Below are 21,389 nucleotides of genomic sequence, written 5' to 3' on the forward strand. Positions count from 1 at the left end.
AGCCCCATGTTATAGGATAATAGATTTTGTAATAGTGAATTTTAGGGGCAAATATGTGGTTAACAAGTAATTAAAAAAAAAAAAGTTTCGAATTTACATGTAAAATTATTTTATTGGGAGAACGTATAGTTGAAAATGAGTTTGTAAAAGATGGGGTTCAAAAAGGGGCTTAAAGTATACAAACAAATAAAATAAAGATCTCTAAAGAAACTATTGTTTTAGTTGGTGGAGACAATAGACTATTCTCTAAGTCTACAAGAAACGTAATTTTTTAAATGTTTTTTAGTGAGTAATGAACTATTCTCATTTCTCAAAACTATCAGAATTTTTATGTTTTGTGCCACAAACGTTGAGTTGGTGCTATGAGGTGTATGCCTCACACAATCTACATGTACGCCTCTAAAAATCGCATCATCCAACCGACTTTAAGGCGGTTTTTAATCAGACTTTTTTTTAAACCAAGGTTTGCACAGATACATGACATGCAACGTGACCTGGCCGAATACATCAAGCTAGATTGAGGATAAATGAAAAGGCCTTGTTAGTTTTGCACCACCTCTTCCTCTTCTAACCTTTTCTGCTAAGATCGCATCAATTTTATCAAACAAAGCCTCTTAAGATTTAAGCTAGACATGTCTATACGATAAATACATATGCCAATATCTAACCTTGTTGAGTCCTTGTGTCACAGATACCAGGATGGGGACGGAATCGGGTAACAATTTCTGCTCAATATGCAAAACAGCAGAACTGTACAGTGACAGCACCTCCACAATCCCATTGGCGATAGCCCTTTGATAAACACTCTGCTTCGACTTTTTTGCTTTAAGTAATTCAGAATTTCTCAACAATGGCGAGTCTTTCGAAGAACTAATCCAACTCAAATTTCTACAGTTGGACGCAAATCGATCCAACTCCCTGTAATAAAATCCTAGCGTGATTATCCTCTCAATAACTTCCCTGCAGCAAACCAAACCCAGGATAAGCCAAAGAAATGAATAGTCACCTCTTAATAAATTTAAAAACAAAAATTCTCGCTCAATCTATTAAACATCCACTAGTGAGGTACTTTCAGCAAAAGATCTAAATCATTATATCAGCGTTATTCTAGTAATTCATAAGTCATTACAATAGTATGGCCTTGTTTGAGCCACATTATATTCTTATTAAAATGAAAAATATGATTGTTATCTATCATATCAAGTCATCATATTTGACTTTTTATTCCTTGTATGAAACTCATAACGATTATATTTTTTACTCACATTTTTATAATAATGTGGCTCAAACGGGGGCTATGTACAATTGAGGAAATAATAAAAGAAAATAGTATGAAAAGCTAAGTGATAAAAAAACTTAAAATAGAATACTTAACGCTGGGCTGGATGAATGACAGGTTGGTAACGAGTTTGAAGGTTGGTCCTTCAGCAAACGGCGCTAGTAAAAGTTCGTGCAGCATAATTTCACTGATCAACGAGCAAAAAATGTTGTATTACTAATCTCAATTTTCTGAGTGGGTGCAGGGTGCAGAAGGCTGGAGCTCACTATTTTATTCCCTGAATTCGAATTAATTGTTCAAATGTCCGAGTTTTGATCATGAATTTAGGTCATATCTTCGATTGTTTCATCGAAGTTTAAACTGTTGAGTTTTAGCCGCTAAACTTTCGAAGATACCATACATTACTTATTGGCATAAATGTTGAACATTGGAAAATATAGAGTTCATAGTGAGTAATGGACAATATTTTTTAAAGTTCAGTGGTCAAAACTCAACATTTTAAACTTCTGTGAACAATCGAAAATATGGAAATAAGTTCAATGACTAATCAAAGACATGGACCTAAGTTCAGTGACCATTGTAACAATTAACGCCCTGAATTCAAAACAAAATTCATCTGGAAATTTTGAGTTAATTTCAGTGCAGTCCTTGAAACTTGTAATAAATTTCAAAATGATTTTGGCGAAATTTTTTCTTACACTAATAATCTTTGTACAGTTTATATTAATTGTCACTCAACTAGAAATATTAACGTAAATACTATTGTCAAATAAATTACCTGTTTAGCATCAATTAAAATCTAGATTTTAATCGAAATTAAAGTCAACATTTAATTTTAACTATATTTTTTTATGGATCCTATAACTTTTCAATCACGCATTTCACTAACTTCTATGAAAATTTACAAAAAAAAAAAAAGAAAAAAGAAAAAAAATCTAATTATAATCACCATCAAATAAGGGAAAAATATGTGGCTGAAATGAATCGTTAACTTTGACTTATATTAAAATCTAAATGGTATAATTTTTTGCACAAAAGACGATATTGTGTTCCATTAATTAAATTACGTTTTGTTAGTTTTTGAATATGCAACAACTTAAATTCACAAAGAAAGAGTTTTGAATGTAGAAAAAGTGGAAGACTACTGTGTATTCATTATTTTCTTTCTTTCACCTTGCTGAAATGATTACAAAGCTTGAGTATTTATACTACAAAAGAAGGAATAAAAAAAAAAGGAATCTGAAAAGAATATACACTAGACAAATGCACGTGAAATGCACTCTCAAGTAACAATTTCATAACAAACTTTTCTTCTATCTTTCTTCTAGAATGCTTAGCTGCCTCTCTTCTAGATAATTCCCAACTTGTTGATCTGGCAGCTCCTTGCAGGCATGCTGATGTTTACTGTTTTCTAATTCCTTGCAGTCCAGTTCGGTTGATCCTCTGTCCAACTGAGCAGCTCCTCTTTTGTTCCTCAATAGCCCCCCGAAAGATGGAGAGTCGATATCTACTACTCCCATCTTGAACATACATGAGTAGAAGTTCTGAGAGCCTAAACTCTTGATAAGAATGTCTGGCACTTGAGATTTGCTAATTACATGTTCAATCGAAATGCTCTCCTCTTGAACTTTATCCCGAATCAAGTGGCAATCTATCTCTATGTGCTTTGTTCTCTCGTAAAAAACTGGATTTGTAGCAATATGTATAGCCGATTTGTTATCATAGTACAATATTGCACTTTGTGGATGTGAAATTTGCAAGCCTTTAAACAGGTATCTAAGCCAAGTTAATTCACAACATACACTGGCTATTGCCCAGTACTATGCTTCAACAGATGATCTAGAGACAACTTCTTGCTTCTTTGACTTTCAGGTCACTAAAAAATTCCCCATAAACACACAATATCCTGTCACTGACCTCCTGGTGTCTGGACAGGCACCCAAATCCGAGTCACTGTAACCTTTAAGTTGAATTTTAGAGTTTGCTAGGTAGAATAATCCTTGCCCTGGTGATCTCTTTAAGTACCGCAAAACTTTGTGTGTTGCATTCAAGTGTGGTAGTCTAGGAGCATCCATAAACTGACTTATCAATTGTATTGAATAAGCTACATCAGGCCTTGTGATAGTAAGATATAATAGCCTTCCAATCAATCTTCTATAGAGAGCTGATTCACGTAGAAGATCTCCCTCTTCCTTAGGCAATTTCAAATTTTGATCTAGAGGAATTTTGGCAAGAGTTGAGCTAATAGTACCTGAATCTCCAAGGATGTCCAAAGCATATTTCCTTTGACATAAGTAAATCCCTTTCGTTGATCTGGCAACTTCAATACCAAGAAAGTATTTCAATTTTCCAAGATCTTTGATTTTGAATTGGTTATCAAGACAACGCTTCAATTGATTGATTGTCTCCATGCAATTCCCAACAAGTATTATATTGTCCACATATACTAAGATAGTTGTAAAAGAAGTGTCATTTCCTTTTGTAAACAAACTATAATCAGCTTTGGATTGGAAATACCCTTGTTGAATGATGAAATTTGAAAGTTTTGAATACCATTGGCGAAAAGCTTGCTTAAGTCGATAAAGACTTTTCTTAAGTTTGCACTCTTTTCGCCTCCCTTTACTAGGATATCCAGGTGGCAGGTCCATGTATACTTCCTCTTCTAAATCTCCATGCAAGAATGCATTATTAACATCAAATTGATGTAGAAACCATCCTTTTACTGCTACAATTGCTAACAAAGTTCTAACTGTCACCATTTTTGCCACAGGTGAAAAAGTCTCATGATAATCTAACCCTTCTTGCTATGTGTATCATTTTGCTACAAGTCTTGCTTTATGCCCTTTTATACTCCCATTAGCATTAAATTTAATTTTATACACCCACTTGCAGCCTATTGTTTCTTTACTAGAAGGCAGGTCAACAATCACCCAAGTATCATTAAGTTCAAGGGCAGTAATCTCAGTCTTCATGGCAGCTCTCCATTCAGAAGATGTACTAGCTGCTAGATAGATTTTGGGCTCGGTATATGAAGTTATTGAAGTCACAAATGCTTTATATGGTGTAGACATATTTTCATAATTTATTCTAGCACTAAGAGGAAAGGGATTACCTGATCGAGTTGGTACCTCTTGATTGTTCAACAATTGAGATGGGGGGAAGTAAAGTTGCTTGCTGACATATGAAGTCTTGGAGGTGTGTTGGAGCCCTTTTTATTCTATTTGACCTACGAGGTAAGTGTGTATGAGTGATTTGTTCAGATTTTGATTGATGTATAGAAGTGTCATCAAGTCTGTCTACTTTATTTGTTGGTAAACTGGGTAGTACAGGAGTAGCTATGTCTGTTATATGGGGATTTGAGTGATCAGTGATGTTGGGATTGTGAAGGATGGGGAGATTGGTATCTGATATGATAGGATTTTGAGTATAACTGAGTTCATTAGGGTTTGGTTAAGAGTCATGATAATTCCCATTTTCAATTTTGAATGGAAAAACAGTTTCATGAAAAATTACATTTCGAGAGAGAAAAATTTTTCCATTATCTAAATCCAATAGCTTATATCCTTTGGTGCCAAAAGGGTATCCAATGAATATGCACTTTCTGGCCCTAGGATCAAATTTATGCCTACCTTGTACAAGAGTAGTGGCAAGACAAACATCCAAAAAATTTGAGATGATTGTAATTTGGTTTGGTTTTGAAAAGAATTTCAATAGGACTTTTGTGATTTAATAAAGGAGTTGGAGTTCTATTTATGAAATAAACAGCTGTTAGAACACAATGATTCCAATATTTTAAAGGAATACCACTTTGAAACCTTAATGCTCTTGTGACGTTCAAAATGTATTGATGTTTTCTCTCCACAATTGCATTTTGTTGTGGTGTTTCCACACATGTTGTTTGATGCATAATCCCATTTTGTAGGTAAAAATCTTTCATGTTAGACTCCCCTCCGTTATCACTTTGAATGATTTTTACTTTTGTTTCAAATTAATTTTCTACCATACTGCAAAAGTGCTGTAAATTAGAGGTTGCTTCTTATTTTAGTTTTAACATGTAAATCCAAGTGCATCTACTGAAATCGTCTACAATAGTTAAAAAATATTTAGAACCATCATGACTAACTTCATTGCAAGGACCCCAAATGTCACAGTGTATTAACTCAAAACAAGCTTTGGTTCTATGCTGGCTGACAGTAAAAGGCAACATGTGTTGCTTTGCTAATGGACATATTAGACAAGGTTGATCATTGGGTGATTATAAAATGTAATCATCAGCATTCAAATGAAATTCAGGATAAGAAGAATGACCCAGCCTATAGTGCCATAGGTCAAAAGTCTCTACATTGTTGACAGAAGCAAGAAAGCTAGCTTTTAGGTTGTATTTGAGTAAGGCATTAGATAGTGCTGAAGGGAAGACCTCCTTTTGCAGCACATGGTAGAATCCTTGCTTCACCTCACCCATTCCAATCGTTGTCCATCTCATGAGGTCCTGACTGTAACAACAATCAAAGAAGAAAATAAGACAACAATTTAGTTGTTGAGACAATTTCTTGGCTAAAATCAAGTTGAAAGAAAAATGAGGAACACAGAGAACATCACTGAGTGTGAGTGATTTTGTGACTTTGGCTATTCCTATGTGAGTAACATTCCCCATTTGGTAGAGCTACTGAGGACGAGACAGCAGCTTGAATAGAGTGAAATAGAGTTTTTGAATAGATCATATGATCTGTTGTCCCTGTATCTTAAATCCATAGAATGTCACAAATTTTATGAGGTTTAGAAGTAAAGGCAGACAAAGAACATATACTAGAAATTTTATGATCAGTGGAGGATGATGAAAGCATGTTTTGAACATTATTTTGATTGCTGGCGGTAGGTTTTAAGAGTGCCAAAAGCTGTGAGTACTGCTCTTGAGTTAACGACATCTGAGGTTTGTCCTTCACATTCACTGGATAACCATTCAGTTTGAAGCACTTTTTTGCCGTGTGGCCTGGCATTTGACAGTAAGAACACGTAGGTCTATCTGGGTTTGCTTTAAAGCATCTCTCCACAGAGTGCCCTGGAATTTTATAGTAGGCGCAGTAGTATCTCTCCCTTTTTTGTGATCCACCAAATTGTTTATCAAGATTTCCTTTGCTTAACAAGGCCATAGACTCATTGCTTGAACCATTTGTGGATATTTCTCTTCTCTTCTCTTCTTGCTAGACGATTGAGTAGACTTCATTTAGGCTGGGAAATGACTTGATTAACAAGATTTGTGCCTTTATTTCTTTGTAAGAGTCATTGAGACCCATCAAAAATTTCATTATCTTATCTCTTTGCTGATTTTGGACCACAGTTTTCAAACCTCCACAAGTGCAGATAAAAATAGATTCATAATTCAACAATTCATCAAGTAATGTTTTAAGTTTGGAAAAATATACACTCACTGAATCCTGGTTTTGCAACAAGGTTGTAATGCCTTGTTTTATTTCAAAGATCCTTGGTGCATTTTGTTGAGCAAAACATTGCTCTAATTCCTACCAAAGTTGATGAGCAGTTTCTACATAAACTGTGCTGTATTTGATATCTACTGCCATTGTATTCTACATCCAAGTTATCACTATATCATTACAACGCAACCAATGCTCCATTAGAGGGTCATTGGGGTCTGATGGCTCACAAACCCCAACTTGTTTTTAATGCGCAGGACCCTTTTCATGGATCTAGCCCATGAATAATAGTCGTTTGAATCCAGAGTGTGAGTGACAAGCATTGCAACCGAGTCATCACTGCTTCCAATGTAGAAAGGGCTTGTGGGCTGAGTTGGATCATGAGCAGAGATAGCTGACCTATTTTGGTCGGTATTTGGACACAGATCATCATTTGGGGCTGGAGTATTTGGGGGTGAAATGTTTTGATTATACCATGTTAGTTTTTGAATATGTAACAACTTAAATTCACAGAGAAATAGTTTTGAATGTAAAAAGAGTGGAAGACTACTGTATATTCATTATTTTCTTTCTTTCACCTTGTTGAAATGATTACATAGCTTGAGTATTTATGCTACAAAAGAATGAATAAAAAAAAAATCTGAAAAGAATATACACTATACAAATGCACATGAAATGCATTCTCAGGTAACAATTTCATAACAAACTTTTCTTTTATCCTACTAGAATGCTTAGCTGCCTCTCTTCTAGATAATCCCAACTTGTTGATCTGGCAGCTCCTTGTAGGCATGTTGATGTGTACTGTTTTCTAATTCCTTGCAATCCAGTTCAGCTGATCCTCTGTCCAACTGAGCAGCTTCTCTTTTGTTCCTCAATACGTTTTTCTATCAAAATGATTAATTTCAAAATCGAACTATATATTAACCTAAAAAAATAAAAGGGTTAAATGTAGAAAGATCAAATTGGTTTAAACTACGATGGAATCGATTATAACAAAATCATTTTATATACTGGTTGAATTGATTTTTTGTTATTGTGGCCATTTATAGTGATCGAACAAATTTGTTGTAGGCTCTCGGTTAAAATGATTAATCAGGTTCAACCGTGCTATTGGTTACACTATTTTTTTTTTCTTAACTCCAAATGATTGGTTGTTTGATTTCTATTTAGCACTTGTTAGGGACAGATTTTTTAAAATTCATTTTGTGTACTCATTTTTTACTATACATTTTTTCAATTAAATAATTTTGCATTTGAATGAATAATATTTTTCTACTTTTTAATATTACATTTTTTTTAAAATTACTTTTTTCATAAGTTTTATTCTTAAATATGAAGTGATGTTATGGAAATTGAGCAACAAGTGGGGTGCTTAAAGGATAAAACTATTGTAAAAAATTTGATTGACAAAATGGTTTACTCACTCTTACATATATGCAGGTTCCCCTTGCATTAAAAAATTTCACGATGTGATCCTTATTATTCTATTGTAAAAGTATGTAAAACTTTTAGTACAAATATCTTTGTACATATAGCACAATTCTTCCTTAAAAGTTAAAATCGGTCTCACTCTCCCCCACCACCCCCTCCCCCTTACGCGGCTTTCACGCACACGCAGTTAGCCTTAACGTTGGTTGGAATAAGAGGAGTCTCTCTCGTCTAGTCTTGAAATTCAGAAATATCCTTTTTCAAATCTTCAGTATGTTTACCTTCGCTCCCAAAAAATTAAAATGTTTCAGAAATATCAATTAAGTTGGATTACGCGTGTGGGATTAAGGGAGTGTGTTTGCTGGTTTTTCTTATTTGTTTGATCTTGTAATTTCTTTTTTCTCCTCAATTTTGCTGTGCACTTCACGTGTTTGTTAAATCGTCTAAGGGATAGTTCTACTACTACTATGATTTTCTTGAAGGGTATTGGACATTTTTAACCCTTTCCCTTTGTAATGCATTATACGTGTTCGGTGAAATTCCACCTTCCTTATTTCTATCAACGTGGATTGAATTGAAAATGTGTGTGACCTTTGTTTTGCTACTATAGTCCATATGACTTAATCCATTTTGCCTTGTATTTTCTACAGTTTCTTATTTCTAATCGATAATTTTGTTAAGATTGACATGGCTGAAAGAAAATTGAATGAGCCGCAGCAAGATGCACAATTGCAGTCTCCTCCTGCAACAAAGGAGGACATGATCTCTTACGTGGTAGCATTGGAGGCTGCTTTGCTACCGTGCTTACCTGCAAGAGAACTCCAAGCAATCGACCGTTCTCCCCATCCTTCTCACCAGAGTAAGTTATCGTTTTTCTGTTATTTTTTAGTACTACTTTTGCAAATTGGAGTGAAGGGGGATTCTCGGATATGGGAAAGGAGAAATGTGAATCAAAATTGAGAAACAAGAACATAGTAAATTGTTGGACTATGTAGAGCCTAATTATAGTCTCAAGATATCTTTTTGACGAGGTGGTCATAGGGGGCGATAAGTACCTCCGAATGAGGTGTTCGAGGGCTATAAGCTCATGGGAAAATTTTATATTAGATATATATTGGGTAGTTTATACATGTATTAATTGCCCCAATATTCATGCTATATAAAGGATTTTTTAAGTAGTTGTTATGGTGCGCAAGAGGCATGAGGAAAACTTTATCCTCTTCGCTGTTATGGTGAAACCTGCAATAACTAGTTGACGTAGCTCTCGCATTTAGAGTAAATCATTATATGATATGTGTTTTTGCTTTGCTTGTTTTCAATTTCATCTGATCATATTGCTATCTTAAGTTGATCAGGACTTAACCCGTAACGTAAACTGTGCACAATTAATTCACTTATTATTGTTTTAGTTATTCTTTGCATTGGTCAAAATATTCGGTACCCATTCTTTCCCCTAAGATCATTTTCGAGGCAGGTGGCTTATCACTTTATGTACTGGGATTTTGATAATATTAGTTCTCCAAAGAAATTTTCAATCTAATATGAGCAGGGGCGGACCCAGACGACTTGGGTTGGGGGGTCAAAAATAAAATTTATAGGGTATCTTCTAATAAAAAAAAGCTAAGAAAAAAAAAAAAAAACTAAGCAAAAATTTTTTTCCCCCCAAAATCAAGAGGGTCAATTGACCCTATAATCCCCCCAGGTCCGCCCCTGACAGTGGTGATAGCCTTAGAAGATAATATTAGTTCTCCAAAGAAATTTTCAATCTAATATGAGCCTTTAAGGCCCAATTTAGTGGAAGAACCTATAGTCAAACATTGAACGGGTGTTACTTGCAGTTATTGTTGTTACGCTGCTCTGATTGACAAACTCAAATGAGTACTTGGATTCTTATTAGTGAACCTGCTGTGAGGTCTAAATTTACAGTAACTTCCTTTCAACATTTCCGTTTATGTATCGAATTTATAATAGCTTCTAAGCTCCTCTGGAAGTTATTTTAACTTGTCTGCATCCTCATTCATTCTTCCATGAAACTTGTAATTTTACTTGTGGCTGGGTGATTGTCTTGTGAAATGGAATTATAGTTAGGCCTTTCATCACCAATTAATGAATAAAACAGAATAGAAAAGAAAAAATGATAGACATAACATGCTTGTTTTGCTTCAGTTGATGTGGAGAGACATGCTAGAGACTTTATGGAGGCAGCCAAAAAGCTTCAGCTCTATTTTATTGGTTTACTACGCGAGGATCAGCCCACCAGAGCAGAAACCCTTCAGAAGGTAAACTGCAGATAGATCAATATCGACATGTTTCTTATTACTCTTCATATCCGATGACTGATCCGGATATTAATGTCACATTTTTGGCAGGAGATTGCTATGATGGAAGAAGAGTTAAAATTAAAGACTGAGCTAATTAATAAGCAAGAGCGACGGATTCAAGGGTGGAGGGAGGAGTTGAAAGAGCAACTGCACAAACACAAAACTCAGTTGGAAAGAGTGTAACTAGAAAGATGTCTAAAACTCTGATTGAACCGATGATTAATACGTTAAACCTCCATGAATTTTGAAAGTTTGAAGTTTCGTGTTTTATAACCTATACCCTCGTCTGGGCGCCGTTTTCTTACAAAAAATGCATTCTTGGGTCACATCAATGCAATCCCTGATTTATTAAGATATTTAGAGGGTGTTTGGTGGAAATTAAAATTAGATTTTTTAGTAGATTGTACTACAAATTTTTGAAATGTGTGGTTGAAAAGTTGTGGACTCATGAAAGATATTAATATTGATTGTTTGACTTTAATTTGAATGAAAATTAGATTTTAATTCAGACCAAATGGGTACTTATACTTAACTTCCACTTGTACCTTTGAGTTGACGTCTGCATTTTTGGAGTACATGGCAAAATTGAGAAAGAAAAGGAAAAGGTACGTTGTGTACAGCAATCAATCGTATTTTTGTCGGATAATATTGATTGAAGCATAAACTTTTGGACCTACAATGATCATCTTTTTTTCTAAACAGAAGAAATTGTGCCTAAACAAGTGCCATATGCATCAAAGAAATTCTGTTATGCCTCTCATGAAAGGAAACAATACTGTTCAGCCGTGTTTTATCTCGTTCTTTTTAATTTTTGGTGCAAATTCATTCAGTTAAAGAGCATTCACTAGGACACGCCTGCATTAAGATGCACACCCTGCTGCGCAATGCACAAGTTGTACTAACCTTATATGTAATGCAACAAAGAAAAGCTTGCTATATGTGAATATCAAAGACGAACAGTCATTGTTTAGCATCATAATAACCAGAGAAAGGAAGTTCTACAAGGCCTTGATGAATCAAACACAGGCACTAAAACAACAAAGGTACTACTAAGAGAGAGCTGTCAAAATGATAATGATTAAATTTGCAGAGAAACCATTCTCTAGAGCAAAAGCAATACAAAAAAACCGTAGTCTACTTCTTTGCATAGGTAATCAACATAGGATTGTCTTGGGTTATCTTAAATCCTTGAAGTCCCTGCATTGCTACAGTTGATTGCATCTCATTTTCATATTCGACAAAAGCAATTCCTGGTTTTGCTTCCACCATTCTAACTTCCTTGAATCCAGGATACTGACAGTACAGCATTTGCAGCATCGTTGGGGTCGACTGGTGAGGAAGATTCTGAACAAATAAAATGTTATTTGGTGGAGCTGGAGCCTCCTGGACAGCAGCTTTAGCGCCCATGTATGGTATTTGAGACAGCTACAACATTTGGAGAGAGAAGCCTTACTGTTAAGTTTGCTTAAAAAACAATTATAAATAAAAGTAGAGAATTAAACATACAAAACCAGCTTCATATACAATAAAAACCGTTATATGGGAAAACTGGTACAGAAAAGCAGTTTAACCTCAATAATGGCAAAATAAAGCAAATATGAGTTGGTAAGTATAGCATTACATAGCTTGATCTTAATTTTTCAAAAACAAGTCCTAAATAAAGCTTGACCTTATTTTATACTTACCAATATTATTCAAGGAGTCTTATCGTAAACAAGCTTTTTCAGGATTGAACAGCTTTGATCCTTTCTTTGGCAAAGTGATGCTTATGAGCATAGCTCTAGTTAAGATAATTAACTTTTCTTAAGAAGCTTAATAATGTGTCAAGCTAGGAGCGCTTTATTCATGAACCAATCTTGATAGGAACCCAATAGTAACGAATTTTAACGGGCTTTGTGGATTTACAATTCATAGGCAGATTTTAGGGCACGCCATCCCATGAAAGAAAAATTAGGGCCGAACAAAACTCCCAAACCACATCGAACTGGACCAGACCCAAACAGAGAGGTTCTTCTTAAGTTAAATATCTGAACGGGTATCTGAATCGAGAACCGACAGATTTAGTTCTGTTCTCGATTCTAAATAAAGAACCGAATAAGAACAAAATTTTTTTAATTTATGATTTTAAATAAGTCGAATTATTTTTTTCTAAACAAACCAAAAAATATGATTTTCCTATTTTTAATTTTCAGTCGAAGCCAAACTTAATCAAATTGATCTAAATTTTACTCAAATTTGTTATTCTACTGTAGTGCCCTTTTTACCGTTCTGGAGAAATCGAATTGAAACTCGATTGCACATCTCTTAATTATTGCGAGCTAGCTTATTTTCTTCCTTCTATGATTTTAACAATTAAATATATGAAAACTCAATGAAAAGATGCAAAAGATATATAAAATTAAACTACGTTATTTTATAATAGCTAAGATTGAACATGTCTTAGTTGAATTAACGTAGCTTTGTAAATATTAAAAAATTTAATTATAGTACGGAACCTGGGAATCAAATGGAACCAAAACCAAACAATTTCATAATTAAATTTGGACCTAATGGTTCTACTTACTAAATACCCGAAAATTTCGGGTTTGGTTCAGTTGTAAAGAGAACCAAACCGTACCGGACCATGTCCAACCCTAGGTAAAATAACATTTCACCTTTTTTTGTTGCTCACTCATCTTAAATTTTCCTTCAGGATTCTAACATTCCATAATCACAAAAGATTCTCGCAACCTGTTCTTGCATGTTGACTTTGATTTTCGTCACAAAATGGTTATAGAGCCCCTGGGGCCCATAGACGTCTAACCTCTAAATGCAACAAGACTTCAGGCCACAAAGAAGGGAATATAGCAGGGATTAATTATCTACCTTATTATGAATTTCTACAGTAGAAATACACAATGGTTATGGGGGATTCACAAGTATTGCTTAACTTCAAATATGTACTTCTACACTTCCTCATTTTTCTATTTCATTTATACGTGTTCCCTGGTTCTACAAACTAACATCAGTGACCTACCACCAAAATCAAGCACTTTTTCAAAACCTACCAAAACTACACTGGGAATGGCTGATGGCCCAATTGAATTATGTTGTTATAATAATGAGAACTTATATTCATAAAAATGCAGGGAGGTTATCCTTGAGCAGTATGCTTACAGGAGGAGCTGCACCATAGGCACCAGCATAGGCAGGATTAGAAGCATCATGTTGCTCCTTTTTCTTTCTCCCTGTAGCACAGTAGAAAAATGTAGTTAAAAAAAAGAGAAATTATAAATGTGAACATAATTAATGACCCAGACCCAGATAAAGAATAGCACCTCAAGTCGTCCTTTTCTTTATTACCTGTGCATTTATTTTCTCAAATATAATAAATGCTACTCTTATGTCCGTTCTAGAAATTGAGTTTTGGGAATAATAACAATGGTATAAATGAAGCAAAACTTAAGAGATTGCTCCAATCAACTCATAAACCGACACATCCTTCACGTAAAGGATTTGAACCAGTACTACAAATGACATGATTTCTCATTCCATTTATTGGTTTTGGGTGCTTAGCACAGTAGTTTTCTATTATCAAATCACTTTATCACTCTAATTGGCACAAAAACCCTACTATAGGCGGAATCAAGGACTGTTATCTCATTCTAAAGTCGTATTGTCAACCCACCAAGCTGCCTATATTAGCTCTCTGTAGATTATCAATCATGTAAAACCTTCAGAATACTATGGAAATATTCCCCCACTCCCAAAGTGCACGTCATTCCCCCAGCAAGAAGGTGAAAATTAAAGAGTCAAGCAAACCAGACCCGTTTTTCGCATCTAAACCAAAGAATCACTTACAACCCAACAAAAATGTAGAGAAGCTAATTATATGAATGAAGTAAATCAGGTCTTCCACTAGATAGTATACACAATATTTCTTCAGCACATCCATAATTTCTAGATTTCCAGTAGCAAATATTTCTTCCTACCACCCATGGTGCACAATGAAATAAAATAAAATAGAAGAAAGAAACACAAAAACCAAGAAGCACAATTCCCCAAAGGCCAAGCTAAGAGGCACTTTTAATTAATCTGGTTTTCACATCACCTGACAATTACATCCTCCAAGTTGATACACACGTGGACAGAAACAAAAACGAAAATTAAGTATATAAAAGACAACAAATCTTAAACTGGATTTGAAAATCAATTGGTATTGTTTCAGCAGATCCATATGTTCTATAGTGTTTACAATAGCAAATAACAAGTGTCATTCTCGTTGAAGAATATTTACATATTTTCTGTATTGATTGGACACGTGTACCAAAGAAAGATGCTTTACCTCTGTCATCATGCTTCTTTCTTTTTTCTCGAGGTACAAAAGTACCATCCGCCTTTGCGATGATATCAGATTTTGTCTTTGCATATTGTATCCGCTGGGATTTAAAAAAACATATATTTTAAATTAGAAAAATTGAGGCCCCACACGCGTGCACCAATGTCATTAAAGACAGGAAACAGAAGTTACGTTACACATCTAAACTGATTTGGTAAAAAGATGGATGATTAGTACAAAATCAAATATGCAAACATTATTACAAAAAAAAAGAAAGTAAAGCAAGGAATCCCAATTGCATTCATCAAGTGCATAGTCAGCTACAATCTTATTGTCTCATCAGAAACTGAACTACCACACAAATTATGCATGGATCCACACATAAAAATGACCAATGATGGAAAGTACTAATTCATTATTTAGCAAACACCGAAGGCTGCTGAAGGAGATCCCACAGTTTAATTTCAAATCACCACATGAGATGGCTTTCAATTTTTTGTAGAAGTTTACAACCACAGAAGAAACACAAATAACACCACAGAGATACAGTGTACACAGAGACAAACCATCTAAATCCATTCCCACCAAAATTTACCTCCAATATGCACTACTAAGCTCAAATCAGAAATATGTCCATTTCATATTTATCTACTATTGCTTAAATAATATGTAACTGCTATCTAAACCAAGAAAATTATAATGCACCTCAAGAAAGATTCTATGTCTTTTACACGGGCTTAGAGATGGCACAATGTAATTTTGGAAGGGATCTTGCACCAATTTTTAATGCAAATCACAAATCGTAATACGGAATACATAATGCATCACAGATTTGCTAATCATTGCCGCAAAAGTTTATTGCGGTTCTTAGCTGGTTCAAATGAACCTTTGTGTAAGCAAGACATATTATAAAATCACGTAAATAAAAATTTAGTACAGTGATAAATTTCATTCCTAATTATTCTACCTCTACGTTTCAAATAAAGTAAGCTTCTTTTTGCAGTTCTGGTGGGGAGGGAGTTTCACTTATCAGTGCATTGCCTGGTAATGACTAATGAGAATTCAATGACCGCACTGTGAAATCGAGTTCGTAGATAACATGTAAAATTATCCACCACATAATGGTATTCTGGTACAAACCACAGTTAAATAAGGAAAACCATAATATTCAGTTGACAACAAAAACATAACCATTAGACCCCGGAAAGAAAATTAGCATAATCTACCAAACTAACATTCAGGTCAGCTACTATAACTAAGGGATCGAATTTCCAAAATAATGATAAAAAAATCCCCGAAAAAAAAAGAGGACTGTCAAAGTGAGGAACATTCTACCATGGGCTTATCGTAGAACGGGAATCCCTGCATCTGTCGAAGTGCATTAGTAGCAGAAGAAACCTCCTCGAAAATTACCCAAGCTTGCCCCTTGTGTTTTAGGGTTTTGAATGCTAAAACCTCCAGAATTTTCCCAAATTGCGAAAACACCGCATGAAGCGATTTCTTCAGTTCTAAATAGAAAAGATAATCTATGAAACACCATACATTCACACACACACACACAAAAATATATTTAATTGCATCTATTTGAATGTAAAATTGTTAGTATACATAGAAGCGTGCATAATACCGTCAAGCTTGATTTTTTCGTGGAGGTTATTAATGTAAATAGTCATGTTAGCAGGAACATCGCCGCCGGTGGGGGTGATCTCCGCCATTGCCACTTTTTTTCGTCTCTTTTTCCGGTGAACCGAACAGATAGTTCGAACTTCGAACCGAGAAATCGAGAGGCGAAATTTACGGGAGGATGGGTTCAGTCCTTGGGAGTATCGGGGCTTAAATTGGGTCACTTCAAATGGGCTTCGACAAAGTTTGATATTGTAGAATTCAGAAATTTGACGCAAATAGCACTAGTTTTCAAACACAGTACTCATTTATTATCCGCATATTTCATATGATACATGGCTAACAATTACTTTAGAGCACTGCCAAACAAGCATGCAAAGCAGATTTTACATTACCATATTGTAATGTCCCAAATTTTATTATCTTAAAACTCGAGGTATAACCCTCATCATTTTGTAAAATTTACTTTGGGAAAATAATATAACATGAAATCTAGACCTAATTTCTTTGTAATCTAATATAACTAAATAAATTATATTTGAATATAAAATCAAACAATTCCTGACATTTTACTAAGACCTTGTTTGAGCCCCATTTTGGGAATAATAAATTTAATAATAGAATTTTTTAGAGAATGTGCGATTAAAAATTAAGAAAAAATTTTGAGTTTACATGTAAAATTATTTTATGAAAAAATGTGTGATAGAAAATGAATTTTTGAAAAAAAAAAAAAAAAGAGCTCAAACATTTTTTTATACGAAATTAAAAATGTAAACATTATTCATCTATTATATATTCTTGAGAATTTATTATTATTATTATTATTTACTTGACGACCTGCTACATCACTCAACCACCATCCAATATGACTTGAGTTTAACCGAAAAATTTGTAATTTAAGGAGAGTATTTAAAACTCAGAAGGATACGTGAAATCCAAAAACAATATCATTATATCAAATGTAAGGCATTTCATACCACCATTTTTCTTGAGAGAAGTTGGTGATCAATCAAGTACTATACATTTACGTGTAAAATTTTGAAAAATTTGAAAGAATCTCGTATTTCATTTAATTAAAGACACGCAAGTCAATTAACATTTCGTGTATAAATATCACGAAAAATATACAATTTTCTCTACATGTGGAGGCTACACGTAAGCCAAATAAAAATGGGAGTGCCATATAAGGTGCAATTGCCACATCACATCATATTGCATGGGAGCCATTCATGATCCACGAACCTTGCAGAGGCAGTAAACTCGTCGAAGTAAGTGGAAGAATGAACTTTGGTACATTAAGATTTATAGGTCCCTTTCATGAACACTTCGCTCGAATAAAGGGTACATCGACTCACATCTGTAAGGTCGTATGCCAAGCTTGTGAGGAAGGACCCACAAAGATGAAATCTCCTCGCCCGTTGTATAAATGGGTCATCTTGCTTTTTTCGAAATTCAATTTTTCACTGTGTGTGTTCTACATATTTGAGTTTTTTAGCAATTTGGAAGGACTGCGTTATATGTTTTGCGCGGTTAAGCGTATATCAAAACTTATTGAGTATTAATCTTTTTATTATAACCATGTTAAATCTCTACCACTTACGCGAAAGAATGCGAACATTATTTGAGTACAATGTACACTGCACCCACTATAGCAAATTATTGAATAAAACTAAATGCTCAGGCTTAGTCAAGGCAAAATCCGACTGGCGCCAAGTCGGATTTTGCCCTAGCTTTAAGCCTGGGCAAACATCGCCTCTCCAAATTATTCTAATTCCAATTATTAATATTTGAATTATTTAATTAGATTTACTACTTAAATTTTTACTAATGTCTTTATGACTATTTCTGTGCAATAAAGATATGCTATATCATTTTGTTTCATATATAAGTATTATGTACAATAACGTACCAAGAAGCATTCTTTAGAAGCACACATCTTGAATATTGACCGAAAGGCTTATTTACAGATTTTTAAAATTAAATGGGGATCAATTTTATAATTCCAGTAATTCAACCTAGTATGAGAGAAATCGTTGATTCGCACAATTGGTCATCGCGCTTGGTTGAAAAGCCAGTGGCGCGAACCCTCTAATAGCTGGTTCCCTCCGAAGTTTCCCTCAGGATAGCTAGAGCTCGGGCGCGAGTTCTACCGGGTAAAGCCAATGATTAGAGGCATCGGGGCCGCAACACCCTCGACCTATTCTCAAACTTTAAATATGTAGGACGGCGCAGTTGCTTCGTTGAGCCGAAATAAAGTAAGATTTGGGAAAGGATGGATAAATTTTGAAAAAAGTGCAATAATAAAGAATAATATTGTATATTGAGTAGTCTAAGCCCTGTTTGGCTCCATTATTTCTATTTATAATGAAAAAATAGTAATTTTTTAAAAAACATATGATTAAAAAGGAAAGAAAATTTTTAAAGTTACGTGTAATATTATTTTATTAAAAAATATATGATTGAGAGAAATATAGCGGAAGATATGTGATTCTTCTTAGCATTATAATGGTTGTAGGCCCCCAGGGCAGTAGAGGGCCCATGTGGCCGCAGCATGATTCTTCTTTCTTAGCTTTAACTCCTTTTGAAGTTCACATAAGCTTATTATTTAAACAAATTTATTTTCGAATTTTGAAAAATCTAACATTTGGAATTTGAAATTTCATCTTAAAATATTATTATTGTTCAAATGAGTAATCCAAAGTCTTATATATTGATTTATATTTTCACATTCATTCGACAGGTAAATTAGAACCTCTAATTTATAATTTATATTAAATAAATTCATTCTATCGAACTACATGTAACCATGAAAAGCTTGGGTTTATGTGGAAAATTTATACAACTCCATCTTCGGGAAAAAAAAAATCTCAATTGTTATTGTACTTTCAAATTCAATTTGTAACAAGACACTTAAATTTAAACTTTTTTTGGAATAATCACGATATTTTCTTATTTCTTAGTGGTTACAGAATGGATCAATTGAAAAAAAATAAAAAATTAACGATTTTATTTTTTCATGTTATCAAAGTCAATATTCTCTCTCATTCTTCACTTTTTACATCATGTTAATTTTTTAAATTACAAATTGAAAACTCAAAAGTATTGTATAGGTGTAAATACTTGGAAAAAGAAAAGGGAAAGGGCCCTTGTACAGGGGCCTGTACGTGAAGCATGGCCCAAAGGAAAAACATGAGGCGGCGCGGCTGTTTTATGAATTGGTAGACTCATATTTGTTTCGCGAATAAAGGAAGGACGTTGTTGACTTTAGTGTGTCATATGCCTATCCTGTGCTACAAAGTCCTTGCCTTGCAATTTTTTTGTAAGATATTAATCTCAATCATGGCAACTTCCCAGTATTTATATGTTTAGCAAACAATTTTAATTGCAACAATCTCTTCTCTGAAGCAAACATGGCAGATAATGCTTCCCTTATGATTTCTCGAAAGCCTTATTCAAGGCATTACCCTTCAGAATATCCAAGTAGCTATTGGAGTGAATTAACCGATGTACAACCCTCGAATTCCTTTGCATCTCCCTTCGAAACTCTACACCTAACTTTCCCATTGCATACTTGATCAATCTCAAGGGTTGTATGACGAAAAATTGAATTTTAGGACCATTCTAGGTACATCTTACTCTTAGGAATGATACAGAAAAATAAAATATAAAAGAGAAAATCTACCTTGAAGCATAGTGATAGAGCAACTATAAGAAAAAAAAAATTTAATTCATATGAAATGCTTTCAACTACTCAAATTAGCAAGAGCCATTAATCTCAGCTGAATTGTTGAATGTAAAAGCAAGCACTTACCACTCCCACGAGCTTTAACCGAGCTGCATAGAATAGCAATTTGGTTATCATAAAACTTTATTTCTACAGTTCCACTGTCGTTTTCCTGTGGTTGGTTTTATATTCTCCCTTTTCACTGTACACACTTCTATATTTGTATTAACTTTATAATTATTAGTAAAATAAATATTGTTGTAAATTAATCAAGTTCAAGACCAAGGCTTAGCTCAAATGGTAAAAGTGAAGCCTTACCAAATTATTGACATGGATTTGAGTCATCTTCTTTAAGGTGGCATGGATGAAAATTCTTCAAAAAAAAAATCAAATTGGTTAATTCAATGTTTAAAAAAACATAAACGGGCACCGAGGCATTTTTCTTAGAGAGACCTGTAAGACTCAAAGTGTTCTAAGGATAAGTCTCATCATAAACCAAAAAAATGTCAAAATGCAAAATAAATGCATAATAACTCATAAACTATCTTCAACATCAAATTTATAATAAAGTGTCCAAAAAACCGAAAGAAAAATGTATAAAGTAACAAAAGAAATTGTTGCTTATAGTTTGTTGGTGGTCTATAAAAAAAAAAAACATGTTGTTAATGTTGAGGGTGATATGGGAATTCAAAATAATAACATAATTGAAAAGTCAGTTGAGAAAACTTGCATGTGGCACGTGTCAATCAATAGGGCCCACATTTGGACAAAATGGAAGCAAATGCCGTGTATTGTTACTTTTCTCACCACAAAAAATTGCTACAATACACAAATATGTCTTTGCTGACTTCTAAAAAAGTAATTAGCTACAGAAAAAAAAATCATCTCAGCAAAAATAAAATAAGCACAATAATTAACTGTTTTCGCTACAGTGCATTTTTCCTTCTCACAATCAATAGATCTACACACATTAGAAGGAAAACCACGTTGGAACTCGTTTGGTGTGAAAAGGAGTACTACGAGAATGAATAGTAAAAGTGACATTCTCTTTTAATATAGTAGTGATAGTGAGATAATAATGATAATAAAATTTATTATCCCATTACTAATTTATGATATTTATGAATTTTGATAAAAAAAAATTAAGGAAAAACTAATCAAAAAATATGAGTCCTTGTCGTGCAAGAAAATTCCATGCTCTCATCATCAAATGTTTATAATAAAGTATTGGCATTTTAAAAGGCAATGCCAAGATGCGCCTAAG

At 34.0% G+C, this 21,389-nt stretch overlaps 2 protein-coding genes across 4 annotated transcripts; one reads left to right on the forward strand and one right to left on the reverse strand.

The window, feature by feature from the left end:
- Nucleotides 1-8,265: 8,265 nt before the first annotated feature.
- On the forward strand, nt 8,266-10,788 carry LOC111380149 (mediator of RNA polymerase II transcription subunit 28-like). 3 transcript variants are annotated; one of them, XM_023003634.1, is made up of 4 exons: nt 8,266-8,410; nt 8,821-8,998; nt 10,306-10,418; nt 10,509-10,788. In XM_023003634.1, exons 2-4 carry the CDS (start codon nt 8,827-8,829, stop codon nt 10,641-10,643), a joined length of 420 nt encoding a protein of 139 aa, XP_022859402.1. In that variant the 5' UTR covers nt 8,266-8,410; nt 8,821-8,826; the 3' UTR covers nt 10,644-10,788. The 3 variants fall into 3 exon arrangements, with proteins under 3 accessions (XP_022859402.1, XP_022859401.1, XP_022859403.1); XM_023003633.1 differs by having other exon boundaries at nt 8,276-8,622; XM_023003635.1 differs by having other exon boundaries at nt 8,276-8,464.
- Nucleotides 10,789-11,380: 592 nt separating this feature from the next.
- On the reverse strand, nt 11,381-16,597 carry LOC111380148 (U1 small nuclear ribonucleoprotein A). The gene is made up of 5 exons (XM_023003632.1): nt 16,406-16,597; nt 16,114-16,286; nt 14,785-14,878; nt 13,617-13,687; nt 11,381-11,885 (listed from the first exon to the last, which is right to left on the reverse strand). Exons 1-5 carry the CDS (start codon nt 16,491-16,493, stop codon nt 11,595-11,597), a joined length of 717 nt encoding a protein of 238 aa, XP_022859400.1. The 5' UTR covers nt 16,494-16,597; the 3' UTR covers nt 11,381-11,594.
- Between the last annotated feature and the right edge of the window lie 4,792 nt (nt 16,598-21,389).

This window comes from Olea europaea, unplaced genomic scaffold (genome assembly GCF_002742605.1).
Source record: "Olea europaea var. sylvestris unplaced genomic scaffold, O_europaea_v1 scaffold2100, whole genome shotgun sequence".
Taxonomy (NCBI): Eukaryota; Viridiplantae; Streptophyta; class Magnoliopsida; order Lamiales; family Oleaceae; genus Olea; species Olea europaea.

Coding starts and splice junctions, on each gene's coding strand:
- LOC111380149 (XM_023003634.1), top strand. CDS start 8,827: ATGGCTGAAAGAAAATTGAATGAGCCGCAGCAAGATGCACAATTGCAG. Junction 8,999..10,305: donor TCCCCATCCTTCTCACCAGA/GTAAGTTATCGT, acceptor GTTTTGCTTCAG/TTGATGTGGAGAGACATGCT. Junction 10,419..10,508: donor GAGCAGAAACCCTTCAGAAG/GTAAACTGCAGA, acceptor CATTTTTGGCAG/GAGATTGCTATGATGGAAGA.
- LOC111380148 (XM_023003632.1), bottom strand. CDS start 16,493: ATGGCGGAGATCACCCCCACCGGCGGCGATGTTCCTGCTAACATGACT. Junction 16,287..16,405: donor CGAAAAAATCAAGCTTGACG/GTATTATGCACG, acceptor TTTTCTATTTAG/AACTGAAGAAATCGCTTCAT. Junction 14,879..16,113: donor CGTTCTACGATAAGCCCATG/GTAGAATGTTCC, acceptor TTTAAATCCCAG/CGGATACAATATGCAAAGAC.